A 26348-nucleotide genomic window follows, 5' to 3' on the forward strand; every position below is an offset into this window, starting at 1 on the left:
TCTATTATGTTATGCTCCTGCTTTAAAATTTTTAAAATTTTGCAAGTGGAATTTTTTCTAGATTGGGAAACAGCTGGTGAATGAAAGCTCCATTTGTCTTCTGTCCAATTGTATTTTAAAGAGATCACTTTGCCTTATTCCAATCAATAATTTCACCTCTAGCAGTAAGCAACACTGGAACTATTAAACACCAAGTTTTCTTTAGCTGTGTTGCAGAATATTTTGAATTAACTATAATCGGGAATGGATTAAAATCCAGACGTCAATGCATCACGAACTGTTGTTCACAGGCAGACCTACTGTAGCATTTATTCCGTTTTCAAAGAATCGTAAAGAAGCTCAGGTTAGAAGGGACTTTGAAAGACCATCTGGTCCAACCTTTCATGGGAAAGGGAGCCTAGATGAGATTATCTATCACCCTGTTGGGTCACGTCTTGAAAAACTCCAGTGACGGGGACTCTACCACGTCCCTGGGGAGGTTGTTCCAACGGTTAACTGTTCTCACCATAAAAAATATATTTTCTTATGTTGAGATGAAATCTCTTCCAGTGCAATTTGTACTTGTTACCCCTTGTCTTCTCCATGTAGCTCCTTGTGAAGAGAGAGCCTCTCTCTTTGTAGTCACCCTTTAATTACAGGAGTTTTATACTAAATATTATAAGTGCTTTAATTTTATACTAAATGTGTTTGTAACTCTGAAGACGGGGAAACTCAGTACGTGGGAAACATTTATATTTGAATCACTATCAAAGCTAAAATAAATTTTTTTCTCACCTAGTAAAACCAAATAATTGCCTATTTCTAAAAGCTTCATGCTGGGGTCATTTTTTGTTTTTATCTTACTGCCATTGTCTCAGCCCTTGTCTACAGCTTCACTGTGTTGCACTGCGCTGTCATTGCCATGGAGATAATGCTTGCAGAAAATCCTATGACTCTATGAATATAAGGATTTATATTTCCATTAATAAGGTGTAAAACATGATACTTGTTTCACTCTGCATTTTGTAGTAAGCTGATAAAAAAAAATAATAACCACCCCTTTCTAGCTACAGTTTATTTTCAAGATACTTTGTTATTGGGAACTGGAAAAGGCTAATGTTGTTCACATAGGGAATTATATAACCAGGGTAAGTATACTGACGAGGTTTCATCCTACCATATAGCTACCACATTCTGATGGTTTTATACTTTGGGCTTGGCCTTCGTTGGCATACGTCAGAGGTTCTTTCTTCAAAGTATCACTAGGCCCATCAAAAAGAAAGAATCACTGAAGAAAAGTTAAGGTTGTATTTTGAAACTTTTGGAAATCAATTAGTGATGAAGTTAAAATTGTAAGTACAATTGTGGTCTTGCACCACAATTGATACAGTTGGGCCAGTTGTACTACAAAGTACCCTTTAACTGCATAAATTTATGCTGTTGGGGAAATAGCGTATTTTTGCACAGTTATTTTGTTCTGGAGTTTTTATGTGCTGACATATGTGTCATCTGACAATGTTTTTTCTGAGTTTTAAATCGACACTCTTGGTGTCAGCATAAGTGTATCAAGTTAAGTTTTTGTGCAATATTCTCTTTGCTCTTTGGAATATAGGTTTTAATAATACAGACTTTGACTGAACAGTAAAGCTCAACTCTTCCTTCAGGGAAATGTGTGACAGCACTACAGCGAAAGCAATCCTGAGAAAGCGTTCTTGCTGCCCACTCTTCCCCCCATCCCCTATTAGGTAGAGGGGGCAACAATTTAAGTGTGGCCTCCATCTTTACACAGTGGAGCAATGTTTTGCCAAGCTGTAAGCAGGAAAACGGCCATTCCTTATTCCAGAGTGCTTAGGTGAGACCTTAACTTTCAGCCTTTAATACCACAGCCCAAGTTTAAAGTCAAACATGCACTTCAGAAATGAGTGGATCGTGCGGATCTGTGCGTAAATGTAGTTTGTGTGAGTTGAAGTAATCTGTGTGAAGATTAGTGTGTGTAAGTGGGCTCTGAGTTGAAATGGATCATGAGGTTACTGAGTCAATCCCAGTATGTGCCAGAGCACTTTAAGATGCTTCTTATTAAAGAAGCATTTTACTTTTTCTTATTAAAGAAGCATCTTACTAAAGAAGCATTAAATATTTTTGAACTGCTAAAAACATTCTGAGATTTTTTTAATACTGAGGAAGGTGTATTTTCTACTCTTGTTGCATTACAAATAGAAATACTCATGATCAAGCTTTAGAGAAGGGGAAAAATAGGAACAGGAATAGAACTGGATAAACCTAGGCCGAAAGCTAAGGTCTCTAATAGATGATTCATGGTTAATAGCTTGCCTGCACAATCCTCTACCACTGCTCCCCACAGGAAAGTTAACTACTGATGCTGAGTGCAGAGCCCGTGGTTGCTCAGAATAGTTTCCCATAGGTCAGTGTAGCCTGGCGACCTTGCTTTAAAAAGGTGTATGACGCTGAAAATTTGAAATGCTATTTTCTGTGTAGTCCAACTCTTGTAATAGTTGATTACTTTTAATGAAATGCTTTTAAAAATGCATCAGTTTTGTAACCATTAATTATTACATTATAAATGTAAAAAATCTATGTAATAGATCTCTATATATAATCTATATATAATTTTTGCATTTATATTGCTATAAATACTGTAGCACATATAATGTAGCACAATTAAAACTTTAACAATATACACACACAAAAATATTATGTTTAAAATCCTGCAATTTTTCAGTGAAATCACTGTATTTTGTAAATTTTGTAAATTTTATAAATTTTAAGATTTAAGGTAATTTAGTCATAGGGTAAGAGGTTAATTTCATTCTCTTTATACTGCAGGCTCTGCGAAGTACTTAATCTTGATCCTAGGCATGTCCTGATTGCAGAAGTAATCTTCACAAATATTGGGGGGGCTGCCACAGCTGTTGGGGATCCTCCAAATGTGATTATTGTTTCAAAGCAGGAGGTGAGAAAGGAGGTATGTACTGCAAGCTGTTTGGCTACTAAAATTAAGTACTGGTGTTGACTTATGCAGTGTTGAACCTTCTCTTCGCCCAGATAGCCATATAAACAGAACATAATCCACTTTTTCTGCCATGTTATTTCTTAGTAGGATGATCAGACAGAACAGAGTGATCTTTTGGGGACAAAATTGTGATGAAGAATAGACTTTTTGATACGGACTAAGAATACTGGTTTCCTTTTTTTTTGTGGTGGTGGTGGTGGGGATTTCCTTGTCAATGGCATAGTGAAGAAGGAAGCAAAAGAGTGGAGGGCTGTGAAGAGAGCGCAGCAAGTTAGAAAAAAAGAAAAATGTGAAAATGAAGATGAAAATCCAAACTTTTTTTTCACAGTAGGCTTTCTCTCAAAAGTTAAATATATTGAGACAATTTGATTCTTTTTCAGAAATTTCAAACCGGAAATAATTGTCCATACGCAAAAACCCACAACGTGAGAGGCTGCATTGCCCCCGTAGACCCGTGTCATATACGACTCCGCTGCAGGCAGAGACTTTGTCCTTCAGCCGCAGCCCAAGGGGATGTGGGGGCTAGGAGGGGAGTGGGGGCTCCTTCCATGCACCACGGGCTGCAGCCGGCTCCCACCTCCTGCCAACATTTTGGTATCCCCAGGCTGCAATGACAGATTTTAACTTCCAACACTTGACTCTTCTATCATTTCATTTTGCTGGCTGACTGGTGCCAAAGGGAAGGCTACGGTGGCTGGTGCTGGGTGGGACTGCAGGACTCCAGACACCTGCCAACGGGACCATCTTGGTCCCACCATCTCCTCCCACTCACATGGCCCTCTCTGTCCTGTGACAGGCAGAGCCACTGCTGGCAGGTGTTCACGTTTGCATTCTTCAGCTTCTGCATGGAGCTGGCGTTTGCATGAGTATTCCATGCTTTCAGCTATCCACGTCACCCCTGAACAGGAGGGCATGGGGTCCCAATTCTGCCTCTGACACTGAGTGGTCCCTGGTACCCCTTGGTGCGTCACCCGTCTCTGGTGCGCTGGGGGCAGCAGGGAGGCAGTCTGCTCAGGATGGAAGGGGCAGCCCCTCCTGGGATGGGGCAGCTCTGCTCTCCTTCTGCCCCTGCACCTCTATCAACAGGCAGCGCGGTGGAAGGGGCAGTAATGTAACGGGCACGTCTGCAGGGACACCAGGCATGTGTTTCTGTTTTGGCCAGGTGTCATAAACCCTCAAAATAAATAAATTTAAAAGAATTCAATGTAGCGTATGGGCTAGTGTGAAAATACAAGTGGGATGAGGGAATTGAAGTATAAAATTCTAGTTTTTTTTTTTCTGGAATCAATTATGTTTCTATTGCTGTACCAAAAAAGGGTCTCTTCTAATTAACTGAATACACTCATATTAACTAAGTACTGTCGAGGTTGGAAAATACCTTTGAAAGTTCATAGAATTTAATAAATTGAATGTTCACCTTCAAAATATTTGAAATGTGCTGCAATTAGTTGGTTTGGATGATGACTTTGGAGACTCTGTAATATTCCTGCCTGAGGTTTTGATAGCTAAATTTTACATTTTAAATATGAAATCTGTGCAACTATTTAGAAGTTCTTTTCTAAAAGAGAATAATTAACACCTGCTATGCAGGTCATTTTCCTAAATACTCAGAAAATCACCATCTCTGTAGAACCTTTAGAAGTGGCTATAAACATGGGAAGCAATTAAGCAATCACATTGAAAGGAAACAATTTTACATTTCTCTTGAATGAGATATTGATAATTTTAAGAGGACTCACATATATAAGTACCTTAGCAAATGTGACATTATAGCAAATTCTGTATTCGAAACAAGCACAAAAACTTTCTAAATGTTTTCAGCCTGGATTGTTTTCAGATCTTTTGTTGCATCACAGAAATAAGGACATAATAAAATAGATCAGATTCAACACAGGACCATGGGACTTGTGCTTCTTCTTTCCTGTACTCTCATCTGTTATATCTATATATACATAAACAAAAGAGGGTGAAAGACTTAGCCTTGGCTCTGAGGCTGAGTGGCGTGGACTGGCTTTTGTCCTCACTGCTTTGGGCTCACCCCTTGTAAAGGAGATTTGCCTGGGAAAGCGCTGGCAGGAGTAACTGGATAAAGCCAAGAGTGAGGGCAGGGAGGGAGCTGGACCATCTGGCCTCTTACAGTCTGTGCTGTTGAACCAATAGCTCGATTCCTAATTTTGTCCACCTGCTCTAGATTGCTCTCTTTTATACAGAAGAAGAAACATAGACATTGTTATCTTGTTTCTGAAACTCCTTCTAGCAAAAGCTGCTGTGAGGAAGGGTTATATGATCAACCCCAAATCTGCCTTCAAAATGTGTGGGATGTCTGCTATATTTGTACCAAGTAAAATTTATTCTTTTTTTTTTTTTAAGTGTTTCAGAGGTAGTAGTTCTGGAATGCAGTAATGGCATTTTGGAAGCAGGACTTTATGCAGTATTTTTAATAGTGTTTATTATGATGTTTTCTACAGAAAATATCTGGTTTTTACTACTACTCAGCATTACAGCCATGTTTTTGCCATTCTAGGCATTTTTTCTCCTTGATATTGTTGTTGAAATTCCCCTTTTCATCCTCTTGCACCTCTTTTCCAGTGTTATTTTTGCATAGTAAGTACAGGAGTACTTGGACAAATGCCCCTGTAGGAGGCTGAACAGTGTATTGCACTAGGTAGATGATCGGGAGAAGAATTTTACCAATCTTCCTGAAATTTTCCTGTTGTACATCAACCTCTAAAAGCAGCCTAGTAAGATATTATGCAAGTTTACACTTTCTTAGGAAACCTTGGATTTTAAATCAATACAATTTACAAAGTAACTTTGTTACTTTGAATGCTGTTATTGGGTTATAGTGTTAAAAATGCTTTACTCTGTTTACTGTAGTGCTGGAGAGATTTTTCTCCCTAGGTTCTGGGGAAAACTCATGTCATATTAAGAATATTTTATTTAAAGTATGTTTGAATAAATAAGCTTTTTGTTACAGTTTACTCATTAAAATGTAAGGATAAGTCTGTTTGTTTGTCTTGAGATGCAAATGGATGCCAAAAAGGATTTTTTCTTTGTAGCAGTTGTTAATTTATAATGCTGACATTTTCCCTGCCATCATGCCTGGAATCAGTGGAACATTTGCATAACAGGGGAGGAAGATTTGTTGTACTCTTGCTTGTTCTTAGTTGGAGTTGGAAGAAGTCTCACAAAATAACATTTATGTTGTGATATTAGGCAAGGAAAATAAGAGTTTTCATTAAGAGCAAATGGAAAACTCATCCAGTGAATACAAAACTTTTTTTATCTTTTAATACCTTCAGAGTACTGCTACTGAGGGGCCATTGTGTAGCAAAACTATATTTTTATTTTGAAGAGATATGTGCTTTGGACTTTGGAAACTCCACTTTTATATGCACAATATGGCATGAACTGGTTCAAAATGGTCACAGCTTTCAGAAAGTTTGAACTTAAGTCCTCTATATTTGGGAACTTCAGAAGTATCTACAGTCATGCCTTTGAAATCAGAAGTTGCTTGTGCTCTAAGCTTAGGCTGTGGTTACAAGATCTTTAGAGAATGGATGGTGAATAGGTCTCCAGAGCAAAACGATGGTGTGAACATAGTGTGCACTAGCATATCTAGCTTTAATCTAAGAGGTGATGATAAGAGCAAAGGCAGTTTTAGCATGTGCTAGCCACTGGATTATATCCTCTTATTTACTGTCTTTGTTAGTATATGATAAAGCTTGTACGGTTAATCTGATGTTTGCTGAGGATTTGGGGTTTTCAGCATCCCACTCAGAGTTACTCCTGCCATTTAATAGGAATTCCCTGGAAAATGGACAGCCATCAGGTTACCTTGTTCTGCTTTTTGGAGACTTTCAGCCTTCGTGCTGAAATTTAGCATGATGCGATATTAGTTGGTTATATTTCATGAAAATTTGTGGTACCAAAAATTTATGAATAGAAGTAGATAATTCTGAAAAATGGAAGAGAGAAAACCCTATATATGAATCTATAAAGGTATTCCCATAGTTTACTAGGCTATTTTTGTTGAGTTTGCTGGATACAAGGTTGTTAAAACTTTTAACCAACTTGTAAAACTCCAGGAAGGGACAGTTGAAGCATGTATTGTATTTATCTGATGGATTGAAATCTCCTGGAAGAAAAGTATTTCTTGCCTATTGTGCATGTCAATTCTATTTCAGTCCACTGCGCAGGAAAAAGAAAATCTTCATGAAAATGACATTTTGCTGTATGCAGTAGACATGTGGAGCACTTTAATGTGTTTTTACATTGCTGAATCCTGGCGCCAACAGTGCAGAGGACTCAGGAGGTATAAAATGTGTTATCCACAGCCACACAGGGTAGGCTCTGTGGAGATGTTGTATGCCCTTTCTAGGGTGTGGGAAAGGGAGCAGGAACAACTGATGAAGTAACTATGCCACCATCTTGGTACCCTCTGCTGCATCATTCTTATCCGTGGTGCAATGTAAACCTTTTAGTCTCTTAAAGTTCTCCAGAGGCTGTCAGTTGACTACTGGTCAGTAGTGTCAGGTGTGAAATCTGCCTGCTCCTTCCCTGGAAGCATGTTCTGTGTGCGGCAGAGAGGCTGGTGCTGAGCACCCAGCCCAAAGCATCAGGGTGGGCAGTGAACTGTTTTTCACCGTGAGCCCATCTGATATCAGCCATAAAAAGGAGTGCACTTAGAATCATAGAATCATAGAATCATAGAGGTTGGAAAAGACCTCTAAGATCATCGTGTCCAACCGTCAACCCAACACACCATGTCCACTAAACCATGTCCCTAAGCGCCTCATCTACACGTCTTTTAAATACTTCCAGGGATGGTGACTCAACCACTTCCCTGGGCAGCCTGGTCCAAAGCCTGACCACTCTTTCAGTACAGAAATTTCTCCTAATGTCCAATCTAAACCTCCCTTGGCGCAACTTGAGGCCATTTCCTCTTGTCCTATCGTTAGTTACTTGGCAGAAGAGACCAACACCCACCTCACTACAACCTCCTTTCAGGTAGTTGTAGAGCGTGATGAGGTTTCCCCTCAGCCTCCTCTTCTCCAGTCCTCGGCCTCCTCATGGCTACAGGGTACAAGTTGTCCAAGGCTAGCAATTGTCAGGATTCCTTTTCACTCACTGGTTCTTGTGGATCAATGCAAGGAGGAAACGGGAAGGAAAGCCGGGAGCGAGGGATGGGAAGAGAATTGAATCCAGCCTTGCACTATCACAGGCAATGCTGTCATGCAAGCTCTTACCTGAAATAAGCATGGTCCATGTTAGAGAACAATTTCTTTCAGCTAAATTGGAAAGCTGTTCTGCAGTCGCAACAGAGCAGCATATTTTCTTTTTTCCCAGGGATCTCAGAGATACGAAAGATCAATGGGGTGATATTATGAAGTTTAACAACATCCTGAATCTCAGTCCAGCTACTCTCTTTGAAAAGTTTGGGTAAGCTCCTGGATAGGATGCTAAAAAATCCAGTAGACAATTTTTTTCTCTTGTGGTGGTGTCTCCAAATCACTTTTAAGGCTCATCTGTGTCAGCTCTTAAGTCACGAAGCTGTGTTAATCCTGATTTTTTTTGAGTATTGTGATCTTCATCTCATTTAAATTACTTTCAACTATCATTCAGATCTGAGACCTCCTTATTAACCTCAGCATTTTAGTTTACCTTTTAGGTTGATGTGATTTACCTTTTCATAGAGAAATTAGCTTTGTGGGTTTCAAGTGGCACATTTCTTGTGCTGTTTTTTTTTTGTTTGTTTGTTTTAGAAGCTTCTGCCTTGTGGCATTTCAGTAGAAAAGCACAATTGTTTTGCTCTGAAATTGGTGTAATATTCAAAACCTAGAAGCAAGTGACTTTGTAAATCTTTACGCTTCTTTGCAATAAGCCACTTCCTTAAATTCAAGTTCCATTAACATATGATGGAGACATCACATATTTAAAGTTGAGAGTTTCCAAGGATTCTTCAGGTTCCTGTTTCTCTTTTTTATTTCCTACATTAGCAATTAGCTTTATGCCTGAGTATCTCTGCAGAGAATTTCTGCCTGGTAGCTAGCATCCTTCTTCGTGAAGTGGGCACATTGTTGCCAGCCTAAGACAAGCTTCATGTCCACTGCTCTTTTTAAGACTAGGTTGAATGTAAAAGTAATTTTCCTGGTTCTGGTAATTTGGGGCTGACTATATTCTGACCACCTCTAATTACTTTATTGCTCCTCAACGAGTGTTTCCCAGTCATTTCATTTTTCAGAGGAGAAATTTTTTTCCAGTCAGATTTAGGCATTGCTATTTTAGCTGGTGTAGCTTCAGTGTTTTACAGCTTAATTCCTTTCAGATTCCTACCTCTCCTTTTAGAGACCATACAGAACTGAATACTTATTTTCCATACTTCCTGACCTGTTTAATGGCACATTGCCAACACTTGAGAAATTTCCAAACCAAGAACAGTTCACCGTGCTTTTAAGTATTCTGATTTTTCTGGCCAAAATTTTCTGATTTTTCCTTTTGACTATAATCTTAGAGGCAACCCATATATAAATTAGATTTATTGTCAATTTTAAATGGCTGTAATTAAGGAAATATACATAGGGGATATGGACTTTTATATACATTGAGCCTTCGCTGAATTTCAATTATTTTTTTTTCTCATTGCTATTTGTGAATTTCCTAGAGTTATGAATGTTAATTTCATCCTTCATAGAAATGTCTCTTGTAGCTCTGAATCTTGACTTGATGCCTAGAGGCCAATCTTTCTGAGTATTTATAAAAATTGACTTGTAAAGTCTGTCTTGCAGAGATGTCAAACATTTGACCAGCTGAACTATTATGTAGGCAAGCTGAATGAAGGTGTATTATTTTCCTTTGTGGTATCATGTTTTTCTGTCTGATTCTTAAGATGATCTTATTCCAATTCCTGAAGAGTCTTCTTTCTACTTTCATAAAATGGCAGTAGTTGAGTTATAATGAAAGGCCAGCAAATGAACAGGTACACAGTTTCACATTTTAGTGGCTGGAGAGTAGAAGAGGTAAGGAATCTACTATTAAATAGCAACTAAGGATGATTTTCCTTAGCTCATGAAGCTGAAACCTGTATTTTTCATAGGATCAAATTCTAATCCCAGATCTGCATATTTATGTTTGAGATTAATTTAACTGTCTGCAAACTACGGATTTTTTGCAAAAGAGCACTAATCTTTATCTGGCTACAAAAGTTCTTTATGACTTTAATCAGTTTCTTGTGTTGTGTATTTTTTATTATGCCCTGTGGTGTAATGGAGAAACTTTTTTTTCCTTTTTTGAACCAGAGACATTTTGGCTGGGACATTTCCACATAAATTCTTTTAGTAGGAGGCAATATAGCTGCTTTTAATTTATCTTGGCATTACAGAAGAGTCTATAGGTAGCACACAGGTGTTTGGTAAAAGGCATCATCCTTGTAGAGACATAGAGGTGTGGCACAGGGAGATCCCATGAGTTTCTAGAGTCTCTGGGAAATCAGTGGATGCTCTAAAAATTCAGTTTGGACAACCTGAGCTATCCAGGGTTTGGACCATGCTTTCTTCCAAGTGTCACAGCGCTTTCTGCTGGGATCACCAGTTCAGACAACCTCTGCCCTGTGAATGTAAGACAGTTCCTTGCTGCCAGAGTATTTGGATGTGATCCCCCTTGGAGCTTCATGGACAACTTCTTTTGGACAGGCTAGTCAGGACTACTTCAGAAAATCCCAGCCCAAAGGCTAACCCTGATCCACTACAGTGTGTGTAATATGGAATTATGGAATAACTCAGTTGAAAGGGGCCCTGGAGGTCATCTAGTCCAACAGCCTACTCAAAGCATGGCTAACTTCAAAGTTTTAGGGCGGGTTGTTACTATTTATTCTTATTGCTTAAACCAATAACTTTTTAATATATTCTGCCTAACCTTTTTGAGAACTCCTTCATTAAGGGGTTTCATTGTGCAAAATATAAAGAAATGTGTCCATTTATTAAGCAGGTAGAAAAATAAACAGAATATTGACATATAATATTTTTATTGTAGAAGAATATTTGTGAATTTAGATAAAATCCTGGTTCAGATAGAATTATTGTAAAAATCCATGTTGCCATCTGTTTAAAACAAAAGTTGGTCATTAAAATTTAACTATTTCTGCGATTCAGTGTGATTTAAAATGAATTTACAGTGATTTAAGTGATGAAAGTGAAAGTTAATGATTCAGTTTGGTTGGTTTTTTTCTTTTCTATCCGTGTCAGGAACACTAAATATATTTCAGAATAACTCGTAATGCTATTTTTTAGTTTTCTGAATTAAATTGTAACGTGGTTCATCTCCTTGAAACAGAGGAAATATAGCATATGCTGTACTTGGAACTTACTTTATTGCTTTATATTTATTATTGATTGCTAAAGTATATATAGTTGAATACTTTTCCCTGTAGGTAATATAGGAAAATAACTGATTTTTAATTTAGGTTTTCATTTTTATTTCCAGGGATTGGATTTCGCAGCCTTCACAGGGCATATGTTTGTTGGCATCTGCCTTGTTGTTTTGGTCTCCTTTCCTTTTCTCAGACTTCTCTTCTGGAACAAAAAACTTTACAATAAGGAGCCAAGTGAAATTGTTGGTAAGTGTGAGCGTGAAAAAATTTTTATTAGTAGTACATTGAATATGTGCTAAATAAAAACTGAATAGTGCCTACTACAATATTGTCCTCAGATGGAGGACTCTCCTTCAGTCTCTGAACATTAATTTTTTAACTAATAATTTAGATTTTCTGACTTTTAGAAATGGATGTTTTCCTGGTGCTAAGGTTGAGGTGTTGACATGAATTATTAAATATCTTTCAAAATTTATAGAGATATTTTGCATCGCTTATAGCCATAGGCTTTAATACCAGGGTGTTCTATATTGCAACAGATAACATCTGCTCAAGGTGCTGATTTCACAACCTAGTTTTAGAAATATCCCAGGTTTCCCTTATGACAGGCATAGTGCACTGATGCATTCCCTCACTGCTGGTTTTCTTCCACTGGATTTTTTTCAGCAATCCTTTCCTAGTCTGTTGCCAGTGAAGGATATTTCATCAAGTGTAGAAGAACTTTCCAAGTTCTTTCCAGCTTGTCTCTGTGGCTTTTCCAACCCTAAATTTCCCTGGTGTAAAATTTCTGTAATTCAGTAGGACTAAATCTATGTCTTTTTTAGTTTGCTCACCTCAGTAGTCTCTAGAAGTCTTGGTAAAGCTGTTTCAATGGCTGTTGAGTATGTTGGACCCTTTTTGTCTTCATGCTTTTATGCCTTTCTATTCAGTCTTTTTTAAGTTTTCATCATTGTTCTCAGGCTTCTGTTTGAGTGGTGAAACTTAATAATAACCCCCAAATGTTCACAATTTCCTTATGAGGTAAGAAATAATTCATTAAGTATAATTTCTTAGCAAGCTTTGTACAAAGATAGTTGAGTATAACTGTTTCTTCCTTGGGACTGATGTTTTTTTCACTTTTGGCTGCAGAACACTTAGGATCCAGGCTTCCACTGGCCATGCAACAGATGTTTTAATGTGCTGTACGACACCTCTGAACCTGTGTGTGGTGTCTGTTTAGCATGGGGAGGACAACTTTTGATATGGTTGATATAACTTGGCTCTATTTGTAATCCGTGGAGAAAGATTAGCCCTTCTGAAGACTAAGGTAGCTGTCTACAATTGAATAGATATACATTGTATTCCACAAAAGTTTACTTCTCTCTTTTGAGTATAAGGGGAGTCCAAGGTGACTAACTCAGTGGTAGAGATCTTCATGATAGGTACCTAACTTGGGCAAGATGATAGCACTTCTAGTGACTTGCCTTGTTCCAGGGAAAATTAGCTTTAGGAGTAGAATGAGTAGAATTTTATTAAAAAGACAGAAGTGACAGTCCTCTCCTCAGTGGATTGTACCATGTCTCTTGAATCCCATCTGATATAAAGGTCAGAGAAGAGACTTCACTGCTTAGGAAGTTGGCTCTTGTGCATGAGGGACTTCAGTGCCCATTCAGCACAAGGCACGCTCAGCCTACCTGTTCACAGCTCTAGGGGCCAAAGTCTTTCCCAGTATTAAGAACTAAACATTTTTGAGCTGTTCTAGAGGTGACACTACCTAACTGTTTTCTAAAAGAATTGAGGAGAATTTTCCTTCTATATATTTGGTTGGTATGAGATACGCATTTTTATTACTGTGCCATTGTACAACAGCTGAGGCTTTCTACACCCTTAGAGATTTAATCCTGAGAGCAAGAGAAATAAAGCAATGAACTCAAGTCCCTAAAATGCCTAGATATTTCCCTGTGACACTACAAAGTAAGATTTTTCAGAAAGCCATCAACAATCTTCTTTTCCTACCTTCTTGTACCAGGGAAGGTGCTACAAGAGGTCTTCCTTACCTGGTAAATAAATCTATTGACCATATACTTCTGGATCAAAGAGAAAAAAGACTTTATTTACCAATAGACAAAAAAGATAGGACACTTTTGGCTTACCTCAGTTTACACTATGTCAGCTTCCATTCAAATAGATAGAATTTTATCTTGGGTGCCAGGAATGCCATTAGAGAAGGTAAGGCACTGAAAATTGGTAGTGCTAACAGGCAGAAAGGGATGCTCTCCTCTCCTAGCCATAGATGTGCCTTAAATTTGCCAATTTGAAATAATTAATGTTGAGTTTTGTCTTGTGGGAAGGCATGATTACCTAAAATAAATATCCATAAAAGACTTAATAAGCATTACGAACTGTGTATCATGGGTGAGTGATCTTTCTACTGCTCTGGTCAAAGCTAGTACTTTGAAGAGAGGGAAAAAAGCTATGAGATAAACAATATCCACTCCCAAGTTGTCACTAACAGACTACTGACATGCATAACCTGGACAGGTGGAGAGTTGGCTCATGTGCCCATTGCTCCCTCTCTCCTTCATACTGGTGGATAAAAAGCTGGACATGAGCTGGCAATGTGCTCTCACAGCCCAGAAGGCCAACTGTATCCTGGACTGCATCAAAAGCAGCGTGGCCAGCAGGTCAAGGGAGGTGATTCTGCCCCTCTGCCCTGCTCTGGTGAGACCCCACCTGGAGTCCTGCGTCCAGCTCTGGGGTCCTCAGCACAGGAAAAACATGGACCTGTTGGAGTGGGTCCAGAGGAGGGCCATGAAAATGATCAAAGGGGTGGAACACCTCTCCTATGAGGAAAGGCTGAGAGAGTTGGGGTTGTTCAACCTGGAGAAGAGAAGGCTCTGGGGAGACCTTATTGCAGCCTTTCAGTACTTAAAGGGGACTTATAAGAATGATGGAGACAAAGTTTTTAGGAGGGCCTGTTGCGACAGGACAAGGGGGAATGGTTTTAAACTAAAAGAGGGTAGATTTAGACTAGATATAAGGAAGAAATTTTTTACAGTGAGGGTAGTGAAACACTGGCACAGGTTGCCCAGAGAGGTGGTAGATGCCCCATCCCTGGAACATTCAAGGTCAGGTTGGATGGGGCTCTGAGCAACCTGATCTAGTTGAAGATGTCCCTGCCCACAGCAGGGGGGTTGGACTAGATGACCTTTAAAGGTCCCTTCCAACCCAAACCATTCTATGATTCTATGATTCTGTATCAAAATGCTAAATATAGAGGAAGTTCCTACCAGTTCTACACAGGGCTCAAAAATGGGAATCCTTTGCGGAAGAGAGCATCTGTGGGAAAGGAATTATCTTCTTGCTGGAGAGGAAAGGAACCCTTGCAACGTCCCAGATAAAACCCTTTGTAATTATGTATAATTATAAAAAATTATTACTCTTCTTTGTTGCCTGGTAGTATATTATTAAATCTTTGGTATTCAGCATTTTTTTGTAACTTCCCAACTTTCTTATTTAAAAAGAATTAATTTGCTTTTATTAATTTCATATTTTCTAATAAAAGTCATAGCTTTATGGGCATTTTCATGAACAACTAGAGTTATTACATATTTAAATTATCTGTAAAAGTGCCAGCTTGCAAGGTGTCTTGAGATAAGTAATATCTAACCAGTCAGAAAATACATTCTGCCAACTATGAACAATTTTGATCCTGACATAACAGCATTATTTTGTGAATATACATTTTAGAAAATAGACTTGTTATTTTTTTCTTTCATCTATAAACTTTTAAAGCATATGTTTTGGATTTTTAAGAAATCAAGTATGCATAACAATTTTTTTATTAATTTGAATAGTACAATTTATTCACTGACATAATATTTTTGCCAGTGAAACACTGTACACTTTTAAGAGGCTAGCATATTTCTCTCAGTTCATCTCTCGGTAATCTTTGTTACTTACAGCTTAGTATGTTCAGATAGCAATCTCCCAATCAGTATACCATGTGTTCTTATAATCAGCTGCTTCTCCATTGCTGTGAAGCTAATCAGTAGCTGTTCAATTAGAGCAAATGCTGAAGAGCTACTCTTTCTATTGAGATTTTCTATGAAAGGGGATGAGAAAGCAACCAACACAGCTCCATTAGGAGGTAGCCATCGTGATTTGGATTTGCGAATGTGCTCCAAGGTGCTTTCAGGGGTCCTTCCATCTCAGGTTGCAATGATTCTGTGATAACTTCAAATAGCTTGTTTGAAGCAGCTGTTTTAATCAACTAAATACCAGCCTCCCCTCAGCCTGTCCCAATTAGCAATTAAACAAGATATGTGAGACTTAATTGGTATATTATTCTCCCCAGATTTTTTTCACTGTGTGCCATGTGCTTTAAGCTTTTTTTCGGTTGCTTTGGGCTACACAGATTATTGAGAAAGGGTAAGCACTAATTTTAAGAATGCCATTTAAGACAATGCTATTATTCTGATGATATGTTGGCAGATTAATTCCAATGCTGTGTCTTACCAGTGTCTTTAAATTGTTGGCTTTCGGACTGAGCTGTAGCACCTGTGCAGCAGAAAAAAACGCATATTCTGTGTGTAGGAGCCACTGTCTACCTGCAGTAGCTTGAGGTGGGGCATATTACAAAAGAAAAAAGAATCTGAAGAACTCAGCCATGAGCGAGAAAATCAAATTCTTTTTAAGAATGAAGGGATATTTTGAGGACTTTTTTGAGTGTGACTTTTGCTGATAAACTTGTGCCTTGTTCCGTGTGACACTGAAAAAGATGGTAGGATTAGGGTAGTAAGCTGAGAAGGTTTAAAAAGTATATATATACTTTCCGACAAGAATATATAAGGGGAAATAATAATATTTGAGTGTAAGAGGAATTAAACTTGCTGTTTCAACCCCACCCCAAAACTTGAAACCAAAGCTTTTACTTCCCTTAAGGGTTAACAATACATTATTTAGTCCCTGGGAAGCGTGACAACACACTGTTATGTCTCAGCTATCAAGCTGTGGAGATGAGGACCTCAGTGTTCGGGAAGATCACTATCCCCAGGACGGTGGGTGGCACGTGGTCTAGTGACAACTATTATTATTGCCATTTTTGTCAAAGAGGAAGAGCTTTCTCTTAGCACAACAACAGATTTGGCACCAGCTCCCCATTTCTCCTGTGTTTCTTGCTTCGGTTTCTGATTGTTTTGCTGGCTGAAAGAGACACCCACCGTTAAAGCAGGAGTGGTGATGCCAGGAGAGGGGGGAGCACCTTATTCCCTCTGGTGTATCTCACTGTGTGCAGCAGCTGGGAAAATACTGCTATGGTAGTATGATAGTCAGTATGTAAAGCCTCCAACAGAAGGAATTTTCTAATTAAGCATAGTCATGTGTAAAGTGCTTAATGTGTGAAAAACATGGTGCTGTTTCCCACAATGTGAAATGCGGAAACCAGATGAGTGAGCAAATCTGTTTCTTTCGTCCATGTGGAGCTTTACAGCTGCTTCTATAAGAGAAGAAATGGGACAGGAGGAGGGGAAAAGAGGTAGAAAACTGGCAGTGAAAAGGTAGATAGTCTAGAAGAGGAAAGAAGTAAGGGAGCGATAACTGGGGCTTGTGCAACTGATAGGACTGTGCTGGCTGCAAACCCGAGATGTCCAGGCGTTGTTCCTGGACTTAGAGTAAGTACTGCTCACATCGGGCCTCATTTTGTGTGAAAATGTCCAAAGGATGACACAGCTAAGATGAAGGTCAAGAGAGAAAACAAGGTAAAACTGAAAAACTCATTTAGCACTTAATGTCTGGTGAGTTTCCCTCTCTGTGTCCCATAGTGACTACAAATGTCTGCTATGGTACTTCATGCTGCACACGACTGGCCAAGCACAGGCATTGCCAATTGCAATTGTAGCTGCACAGAAGGCATAGCTCAGTGCTGACACTATTATTTTGTCCATGCGAACCCCCTTGCCTGTCGCAGCTCTGAGATGCCTGCCTGGGGGAACGCTCCCCAGGGCAGGTGGCCATGGTCAAAGTGTTAACAGCTTTGTTGTTTTCTCAGGGCATGGGATGTCTGGGTGGCCTCTGCATCCTCTAACAGTGGTGCGTGCCCTCACGCCATGCCCTGCAGTGTGACGTACGACCTTTCAGTTTAATGCTGGGGAAGAACTACTGTGATGACTTGCAAGACAACCCCAATGCTGCTTCAGACACTTTGAATTGGAAAAAGCCCACATAAGATAATAATATCCAGGGCCACAAGGACACTGCAGGGGCACAGAGGGGACCCAGGGTAAGGTGTTAGGTAGCATCAGTACAGCTATGTGTTCTGCTCGGGGTCAGAGAACAGTCCTTAGCCCTATTTTAGTTACTAACATATTTGTAACTGTAGGAACCATTTCTTGCTAGAATCAGGGACGGGTACATCAAGTACCTAGCTGGATTAAGTACATCGGTAAATCTCAATCCTGAGGTGCGTCTGTACCTATGTAGGTACTTTGCTAACTGCCAGTAAAGCACTATCGGTATTGTAATGTAACTGTTGAAAGTGGTGGGCTGTTCTCACTTGAAAATTGGTTCAGGTGAGAAAACCAGCAGGCAGATTATGCAGAGAATAATGTCCAAAGAAAGGGATATTTCAAGATATTTTCAAGTATTCAACTCCACGCTGAATGTGGATGGCAGTTTTGCAATATGCAGTGCACTCTACTGTCCTCACCCAAGATGCTAAATTCATGGGAATATATGGGAAACATTTTTAAATCCTGAAGAACAATGTAGAACAGGAAACCTTTTTTTTTTACCCCCTCTTCTCTGCAATCCAGTTGTATATATTAACAATGAATAATTAACATTTTAACTCTCCTACTGTGGATGATAGCATGCTAAACTAAAAGATGCAGCTTTCTTATGAATTATCTTGGGATCTAAGGTCATATCTTTCCGGTACATATTGTGTCTTTTATTTTAAAGAACTGTAAGACTTTCAGCCTCAAAGGAACTAGGTAGTGTTATGGTCCCTGCAGACTTTGTGCATACTCCTTTTTGGATAATATATCAGGATCCATGAGGGTCATGGTTTTATGTTTGAAAATGTTAAAAAAAATCTGTCTTTATTATTTGCACCTTCAATAGCTCTTCTAATGATCAGGGATTAAAATAAGTGTAGTTACTTACTCTACACAGATTCAAGATTTTTATATATTTAAACATTTTAGATCACTTTATGTTTAAAACCCTGTACACGTCCTTTGTACTGCTTTATAGTTGATGGAGTATTCCCCTCGGAAAGAGGAGAATGTTGATCTGTCTTTTCTTGTTTTCAGGTGATAAAAATAGTATTCTGACATTGCAGAATAAGGGAAATATGACAATCTCATATTGTTTGCTTAGTGCATTGATAATGTAGCCATCACAAGAAGGCAGCTGTAATATGACTTTACCTGCCTTATGCAGAAAGAAGGTATAATACAGTGGAATTTTGAATCAATACAGTACCACACAATTTTATTATACACGTTTTTCATAGAAGGAATCAGTATAGAAAAATCACTGATGGGAGGTAAAAACTTAGGAAGTGATACCTCCTGTTTCTTTTGCAGCGCTTGTCCCCCTGGATTTTTGTATGCTTATCACAACTGTGGAATGATTATACAGATATACACTGGTTGGCAAGACCTGGCCTTATCATTAACAGAGTTTTGGAGAAGCTATGACAAAATTTTTCACTTTACTCTGATGGCTCTGAAGCTCATAACATCTTCCTGATATACAGAGCTTAAAAGAACAATTTAGGTTAATTTAAAACGTGCTCTGTATCTGTTTGCTGCAGAGAGCTTTCCCTCTGATGATATTTCAAATAAAAGTGTAATCTTGACAGATTTTTAAATTATTCCTGCCATTTTTATTTATGAAAATGAGCTGAACTTATTAGTCACCATTTTTACTTTTAAACCAGTTGCTAAAAAATACAGTGAGTCTGAAGTGTGCTTCATTATTTTGCTCTTCATTTTTCCCTATTAAAAGCATTAGGTGAGGCACTATCTCTTGGATTATGGGAGTTGTCCTCTTGAGGGTGTATCTTTTCGTGATTATTTTTTCCTTAATAGGACTTTGGGAATACATCTTTAAGTGGTTGCTTTTTTTTCTTTTTTTTTTTTTTCCTTTTTTCCTGGTATTGAAAGGACCTCAGCAGTAGTTATGTTTGGTGCAAAATGTTTTATGACTGGAATGTATCTATTCACTTCTGAGCAGAGGATAGTGAATTGAACAGAGATTTTTTTAATTGTGAGACTTTAATGGAAAACATTGGTTAAATCAGTTTTCATTGGTAAGTCTGGCAGTCTGAGTTAAAATTTTCTGATAGTGAGTAAACTGCAATTATTTTTCTAGATTTCAAACCTTATGAAAATTTTCTGAACCGAACTACACTGGAATTTTAGGTAAATGAATGCTCAAAATACTTGACACTCTACTTCCTATGACCCTGTGCCATTCTCAGTGTAACAGAACAGAGTACTGTGATCACATTAGGCAAGTGTTAATGAGCACACATGAAACCTAAATATACTCAGATTCCTGCTTTTAAAAGGTGGGGAACTGCAGTAGAGGAAACTAAGGGGCAAACTCACAAGGATTGAAATAACTTTGTGGCTCTAAGTCTGACTTACCCAGAGATGAGAACAGAGCCCATATCACTTGAGAGAGATCCCATCCCTCATTCAGGGACAAACTAACTGAAGAGTAATGTATGTCTTTATCAACCATCCTGAAGTGTTATGAGGGATCTAACCCTCTTTAATATCTGCAGATTACTCCATCTGAGTGTTTTGTGACCATCATAGAGGTATTAAATTGATTATTCCCTTATAAAATATAGGGGTAGGCTTGTAGTGTAGATTTTTTCAGTAGCTAAAATTACAGGGGGGAAACCAAAGGCACAGTGAGGAAAAATTCCGGTTACATTTTTAAGGAGAAGGATACTTGCAGTTTTGCAGCTTTCTGAACAGCCCAACTCCTAGGGCTGCTGCAGCCTGCCCCAGCCTGCACAGAAGAAAACTCCTGGGAGGTGACTTAGGTGTGCGACACCATCTGAGCTTTGCAGTTTTCTGCCCGGGCTCCAGCTGCTTTGCTGCAGGGGTGAGGATGTCCTGTAAGATCTGTGCCATGAATGCAATCCCATGCTAGGAAACCGAACAGGCATTAGGTGCCTCGGTGACCAAATGGGGCCCCAGCTGTTGGACTTTATCTCAAAAAGCTTATATAAATGCTCCGTATCGCTTTATGCAGCATTGTGCAGATTTCCTGCATTCCTTTGCAAGTATGTAGCTGAATAAGGCAAAGTGTGTTTTGTTGCAGTTTTGAAGACCTTGCAATGTTTATGCCTCTGCTTATCTTTATCCATGACTGATAAACTGGACTGCTCAAAGGAATAAAGACAAGGACATTTCAGGCACTTCTTTTCAGAATTACAGCCTTATGCTTGTGTCCTGTTGAGGGGCAGTGCCTCTAGGAGAGGCATGAATTGTTGAGCTGGAATACCCCTCGGTGAATTCTTTCTGTGCTTGGGTTTCACATTTCTGACTTCGTTTCTGTGCTTTTAAAATGGAGATGACACTTACTGTCTAATAATGCTTAGAGGATTAATTACATAATACCAAGGATTAAAAAAAATACTAAAAGTTATAGGTATTACTATTACTAGATTAAGCTATACTTCATGGTACTTAATTTGCTTTTCAGTTAACATTTAAACAGAAGTATTCTTGTTCTGAGAAGTTAGCTAAGAAAAATAATTGCTTTACTGAAAAAAGTTAAGCTGCAACAGCATGTGGAGAAAAAAACCCCCATGCTTTGCATGTCCTTAGTCACAGCCCAGCAGTGCAAACTTGTGTTGCTTGCAAAAAGGTAGTTAATGTATTTACTGCACTTGCAAGTTAAAAATTTTCATTTTATGATAATTTTTATCATCTCATCAAGGTTGGTCATGCTCTTCTGAGTATTTTCAATTAACAAGACCAGCCTTTTCTGATTCTAAGACTGAGAATTAATTACACTCAGTTTTTGAGGATGTCTTTGTTATTGGCAGTCGGATGGGAGGGAATGTGTGATTACTCTAAGTGAAAATCAATCTGACTATTAATTGTCAGATTGCAGAAAGAATATGCATTTTTAAATGAAAGAATGTTTTCTAAAATGTCACAGCTCAGGTCAAGTAGCTGAAACTCCATTAAATTCAATGGGTCCAGGACGTCATATCTGTGGTCTCCATGGTAAAATATGATAAATGACAAAACCAGAACAGATTAGCAGCATAGGGTTTACATGTTTGCTGACCCTTTATTTGATCCTAGAACTAAGCAAAAAATTATTCTTTTCTTGTTGGAAATGGACTTTCTGGGGGAAAAAAAAAGAAAGAAAGAAAAAGAAAAAGAAATTTTTTTGTGAAATAATAATGCTAGATATATTGCTGTGGTGCCTTGTGGGCTTTATAAATCTACTGTGTTCACAAAGATTTTAGTATCATAATGGCCTGAATTCCCTGACTGAGCTGCAGCTCTCGTGTCTTCTTTTACTCCAGATCACTGCATACTAAACTTTGCCTTGCTTATATCACTTCAACTACTGCTACTACAGTTGCAGTTAAATGTCAGTTTACTTGCTTTAATGATAAACTGCCATGAAAGGTACACGCCACACACACACATCATTTCAATTATTAGCAATAGACCTAGCAATGGTAGGATAAATTCGTTAGTAGGCTGATCCACCATAAAGCTAACCCTGCGAAAACCCTGCAGATTGGGTTTTATTGGACAAGTGAGTGGAGTGAGCTCACCCTGGTGTATGACTGTCACATCCCCCCCTGTGAGGAGGGGACAGGAACTTATGGACACAGGGAAATGGGGTGCGAGACCTTCCCATTCAGAGGCAGCCAAATGCTGCCCTTATGCTGCCTTAGCCATAATTTCAAAGTGATTCATAAGACTCTGCAGGTGCATTAAGCCGTTGTCCATAATGTGTAATGTAGCACATCATAAAATATCAGATGTTCCCAAACTCTAGGGGTTGCTGCCTAAATGGGTTTGCAGACCTGAAATGGGAGAAGTATAGAAAGGCCCAAAGGTTTTTGACCGGGTTCAGTGTTCTCACTGACCTCAAGGGTCCTGCATTATATTTCCTTCAAAACAAAAACTACTGCTAATACATATGTATCACCTGATGCCATAATGTGCTGTTACAATAAAAGCGTGCATGAAAGAGAAATAGGAGAAACATTCTGACCTGGAAAACCTCCTCACAAATTATTACTGCAACAGGAGTCGCAGTATAAAAGATATATTGACTGTTCTAATTTCCAAAGGACGTTTTGCTCTGAAGTAAATTCCACAGCAGGTTGAATGTTCACATCCTTGGCATGTTTAGAAAATGAATGACAGAACAATCAAGCATGCACTTGCTGTATATAAAGGCAAGATAAAAGCCATGTGAAAACACGTGTATATTTTTTAAAATAGACCAGAAAGCACCAGGCCGCCATTGCTGAACCTGGAGATGAGCCCCACGGCACTTCAGACATGGAACAGGAATGTGCAATACAAGTTGTGCTGCTTTCTGCTCTCCGGGTTTGTTTGTGGCACAGATACAGTAATGCTAGCTGCCCCTTTCTGAAGGAGAGAAGATAAAGATTCTTTGCAGGAAAATACCTGCTGGAGATCTGCATCTCGGTTAGATGGTGAAAGATTCAACTTTCCTCCATCAGCAAAACCCTTGGTGAAATTTCACTTGGAAAGGATGGGGGGAAACCCTATGACAGAATGAACAGACATGATCAGAAAAGGTGTTGCAACAAAGACAAGCTATCGGAAAGCAGGATAGCAAACTGGATAATCATGCTTCATGAGCGTTTGCCAGAGAGAAAGACAAAACCACACACGCTCTTGGGATGTTGATGAGAGACACTTTCAAAGCTACAGTCCAATTGACTTGAAAATTGCATGAGAAAGCAGTACAGAAAGGACCGTTTACCTGCTGAGGGGATTCTCCCCTTTCACTTGCTTCAATTACATACAAAGGTTTCTATCTCATTTACTCTAGGACAGCATGTAGGATCGTTAAAATAAGGAAAATAAGTTTTTTTTTGCACAGCTCCCATCCACTCTAATCCTCAAGAAGAGTGTTGTTTTTTTTTTTTTTTCTGTGGGGAACAGAAGATTAGCTGTGGCCTAAAGCTCTGTCACTTTCTTGTTTATGTCTGGAAGAGAATGGCAAATCACTGCTGATACAGTTGTGTGTCACAAATGTTGATGGAAATGTAAATGATGGCTGGGATAGGGTCTCTGCACAAAGTCATGTGTTTCCTTTGATAAGCATGACCTATCCATGTTTTAACATAATGTAGTGTCAGATTATGATTCTGGCAAGAATCACCAAATATATTAAAAAGTGGTATATTCTGCACCGCTTTGGTATCTGGGGTTCAGGTATGAATCCCATTTTGGAAGAAAAACTTCCGCTGAGCACTAGTTGTTTAATAACCTGCAACAGTCATTAGGCTTTAGATAGCATGTATTTACATTTCTGGTCTTGCACTGTAAAGCTCAGGCAAAGATTACCATTTTAATAGATGTGTGCTCATCTATAGACATGAACCATACAAAATGTGAGTCAATTGCTGTTCAGATCCATTTTTTGTGTCAACTGTGCAGGCTGTGGACACACTTACTTTTGCTCTTTAATGTTTGAGTTCTGTCAAGTCTAATTCCTTGTTATGATCGATCTTTACATGATTCACTCTGTATTATCATTATAAATACTTGGTCACAAAGGAAGTGTGGGGGGATTAAACATGTTTAGTACTCTTTTTGATAGTAGTACCATGAACCACTAGGGATTTGCAGCAGTAAATGTTAATATCACTGCCTACATCAAAATGTGTTTAAATATTTCTTATGTTATTACATAATTTATTTTTTTATAAATAATGCATATAGTTTGTATACATGGTGCAAAGACTTCCACATCCATTTCTTAGGATAAGAACAATTTGCTGATTGAACAGGGATCTTAAGATATAAAGCCTTGAATTCTTGACATGTTATCTTCAATGACATAAAATTTGAAGGTAACGGAAAAGAAGGGTGAGGAAACATCCAATTGCTTCATCAGGAAGCATTTGTGCAGACAGTTTCTGAATGAATATTCTGCTTTTGTTTCTTTAGTGATCTCCTGGAAAATCCAAAGCTTTTTTTTGGCATGCCCAATGTAAGGTCCTTCCTGAACAGGAACAAGCACCTTTCAGTCATTCTGCAAGGCCTTGACAATACTGGAGGGGGGGGGAGGGGAATCAAAAAGTGTTGAAAATCCTGTCAAGATTTTGGAGACTGATTTCCTGTGTTAATCAGTCAGTCTGAACTTACACAAGATCAGATATCATTCAGGTCTGCACACAGGTGATGGTAGCTGTCTTTATGGATATTTTCAGTGCCTAAGAATTAAGTCCTCTTAGGAAAGCTTTAAAATGTTATTAAACAATATTCCGTAAGACAGTACTAAATTTCAGTTTTGCCTTACATTGATAAAATTGCTTGTGTCAACATAGAGTGAATGGAAACATGTTGTCCTTTCTGAATACAGTGAAGGAGCACTTGCTGTAATTCCTAACTGCAAAGTGACTAGTACCTTGTTAGCAGTATAATAATGTATATTGACAGTTTATTTTCTGATGAAAAATGAATGTGATACGATTTTAGCACTAAAGCTTGTGGAAGGCATTTGCAACCATTTGAAGAGAGTACTTCTATTTCTTTGGAAAAGGACTTTGAGATTAATCTATTTAAAATTTTGAAAAGTTTCTATTTATTTTTCATTCCCTTCAGCTTTGCAAAATGAATGGTAAAAGCAGCTTCCTAAGTGGAAAATTGTTGGGAAACATTTTAACAGCTTTGAGTCCAGGGCACGTTACACATATTTTCTGTGCCTCTGGTTTCATATGCATTATACCTGCTTTAAGAGAAGTGATTTTGCTTCTTTTTAGAGCTGAAACACGAGATCTATGTTTGGAGACTGACTGCACAGCGCATTAACCCGGCCAGCAGAGAGGAGACTGCTGTGAAATGCCTCTTGATGCAGAAGGTGCTGACTCTGGAGATGCTCCTGAGGAAGAAGCTGAGGACGTTTCACAGGTGAGCGGGGACCAGCGTGTCCCACCTCCCCTGCTCCGACCCTCGGCAGGGACAAGCTGCAGGCACAGGCAGTTTGTTGGGCTGGCAGGGAGCTCCTGCTCACCTCAGTCTACAGCCGGGCACGATAGTGTGGCTTTGTTAATGTCAGGGGTAATACTTCTCTTTGGTCAACGAGGCAAGGGCTCACCTCTAGTAATTTTAGGCAGAGCTGAAAGTGAAGTCTTTCAGGGATCTTCTCCGGGAGGAGACCTATATTCTTAGTTGTCTCTTGATCAGATGGGTGTTGGGGCAGATATGAAGAGCCACCTTCAGCCTCAGTAAAACACAAAGTATTTTAGGACAAAACCATGTGTAAGGCCTGGAAAATATATGTCTGTATGACGCAAATTTCAAGGCCTAGAAATTTCAGGCAGTTTTTGTTTTAAAAAGATCACAAATACATCATTAGATTTTTCCTTGCAATAGTGGCTTCAGTGTAGTAAAATGTTATAATTTTTTTTTACTGAAAAATTCAAGTGTTCTTCAGTGAACTATTGAGTTTTAAAAATATATCACCAGTGAATTGCTGCGTTTTAGAATTATTTCATAATCAAATCTTCAGGGTGAACCTGACTGTAGGCATAATTAACTATTTTTGTATAGAAAATGAGAAGTTTTTATAAACTAGGACTAACAAAAATGCTAACCTTATTTTGTTTATGTTCTGGCAAAAACAACTGTTATGCTATGGAATTTGATGACTGAGAATTGCAGTGGTAAATACTCTGAAAGTGAATTGAATAAATTAAAGTGAAACTGAAATAATTAATTTTTATTAATA

At 38.7% G+C, this 26348-nt stretch overlaps 1 protein-coding gene across 1 annotated transcript in view; it reads left to right on the plus strand.

The window, feature by feature from the left end:
* OCA2 (OCA2 melanosomal transmembrane protein) overlaps window positions 1–26348 on the plus strand; it is a 192438-nt gene that overhangs the window by 63216 nt on the left and 102874 nt on the right. Inside the window, exons 13-15 of the mRNA XM_075136354.1 lie at window positions 2824–2962; window positions 11492–11624; window positions 25381–25528. Coding sequence (XP_074992455.1) covers window positions 2824–2962; window positions 11492–11624; window positions 25381–25528 — 420 coding nt within the window. The remainder of the gene's footprint in view (window positions 1–2823; window positions 2963–11491; window positions 11625–25380; window positions 25529–26348) is intronic.

The sequence above is a fragment of the Calonectris borealis genome, chromosome 1, assembly GCF_964195595.1.
Source record: "Calonectris borealis chromosome 1, bCalBor7.hap1.2, whole genome shotgun sequence".
NCBI classification, from domain to species: domain Eukaryota; kingdom Metazoa; phylum Chordata; class Aves; order Procellariiformes; family Procellariidae; genus Calonectris; species Calonectris borealis.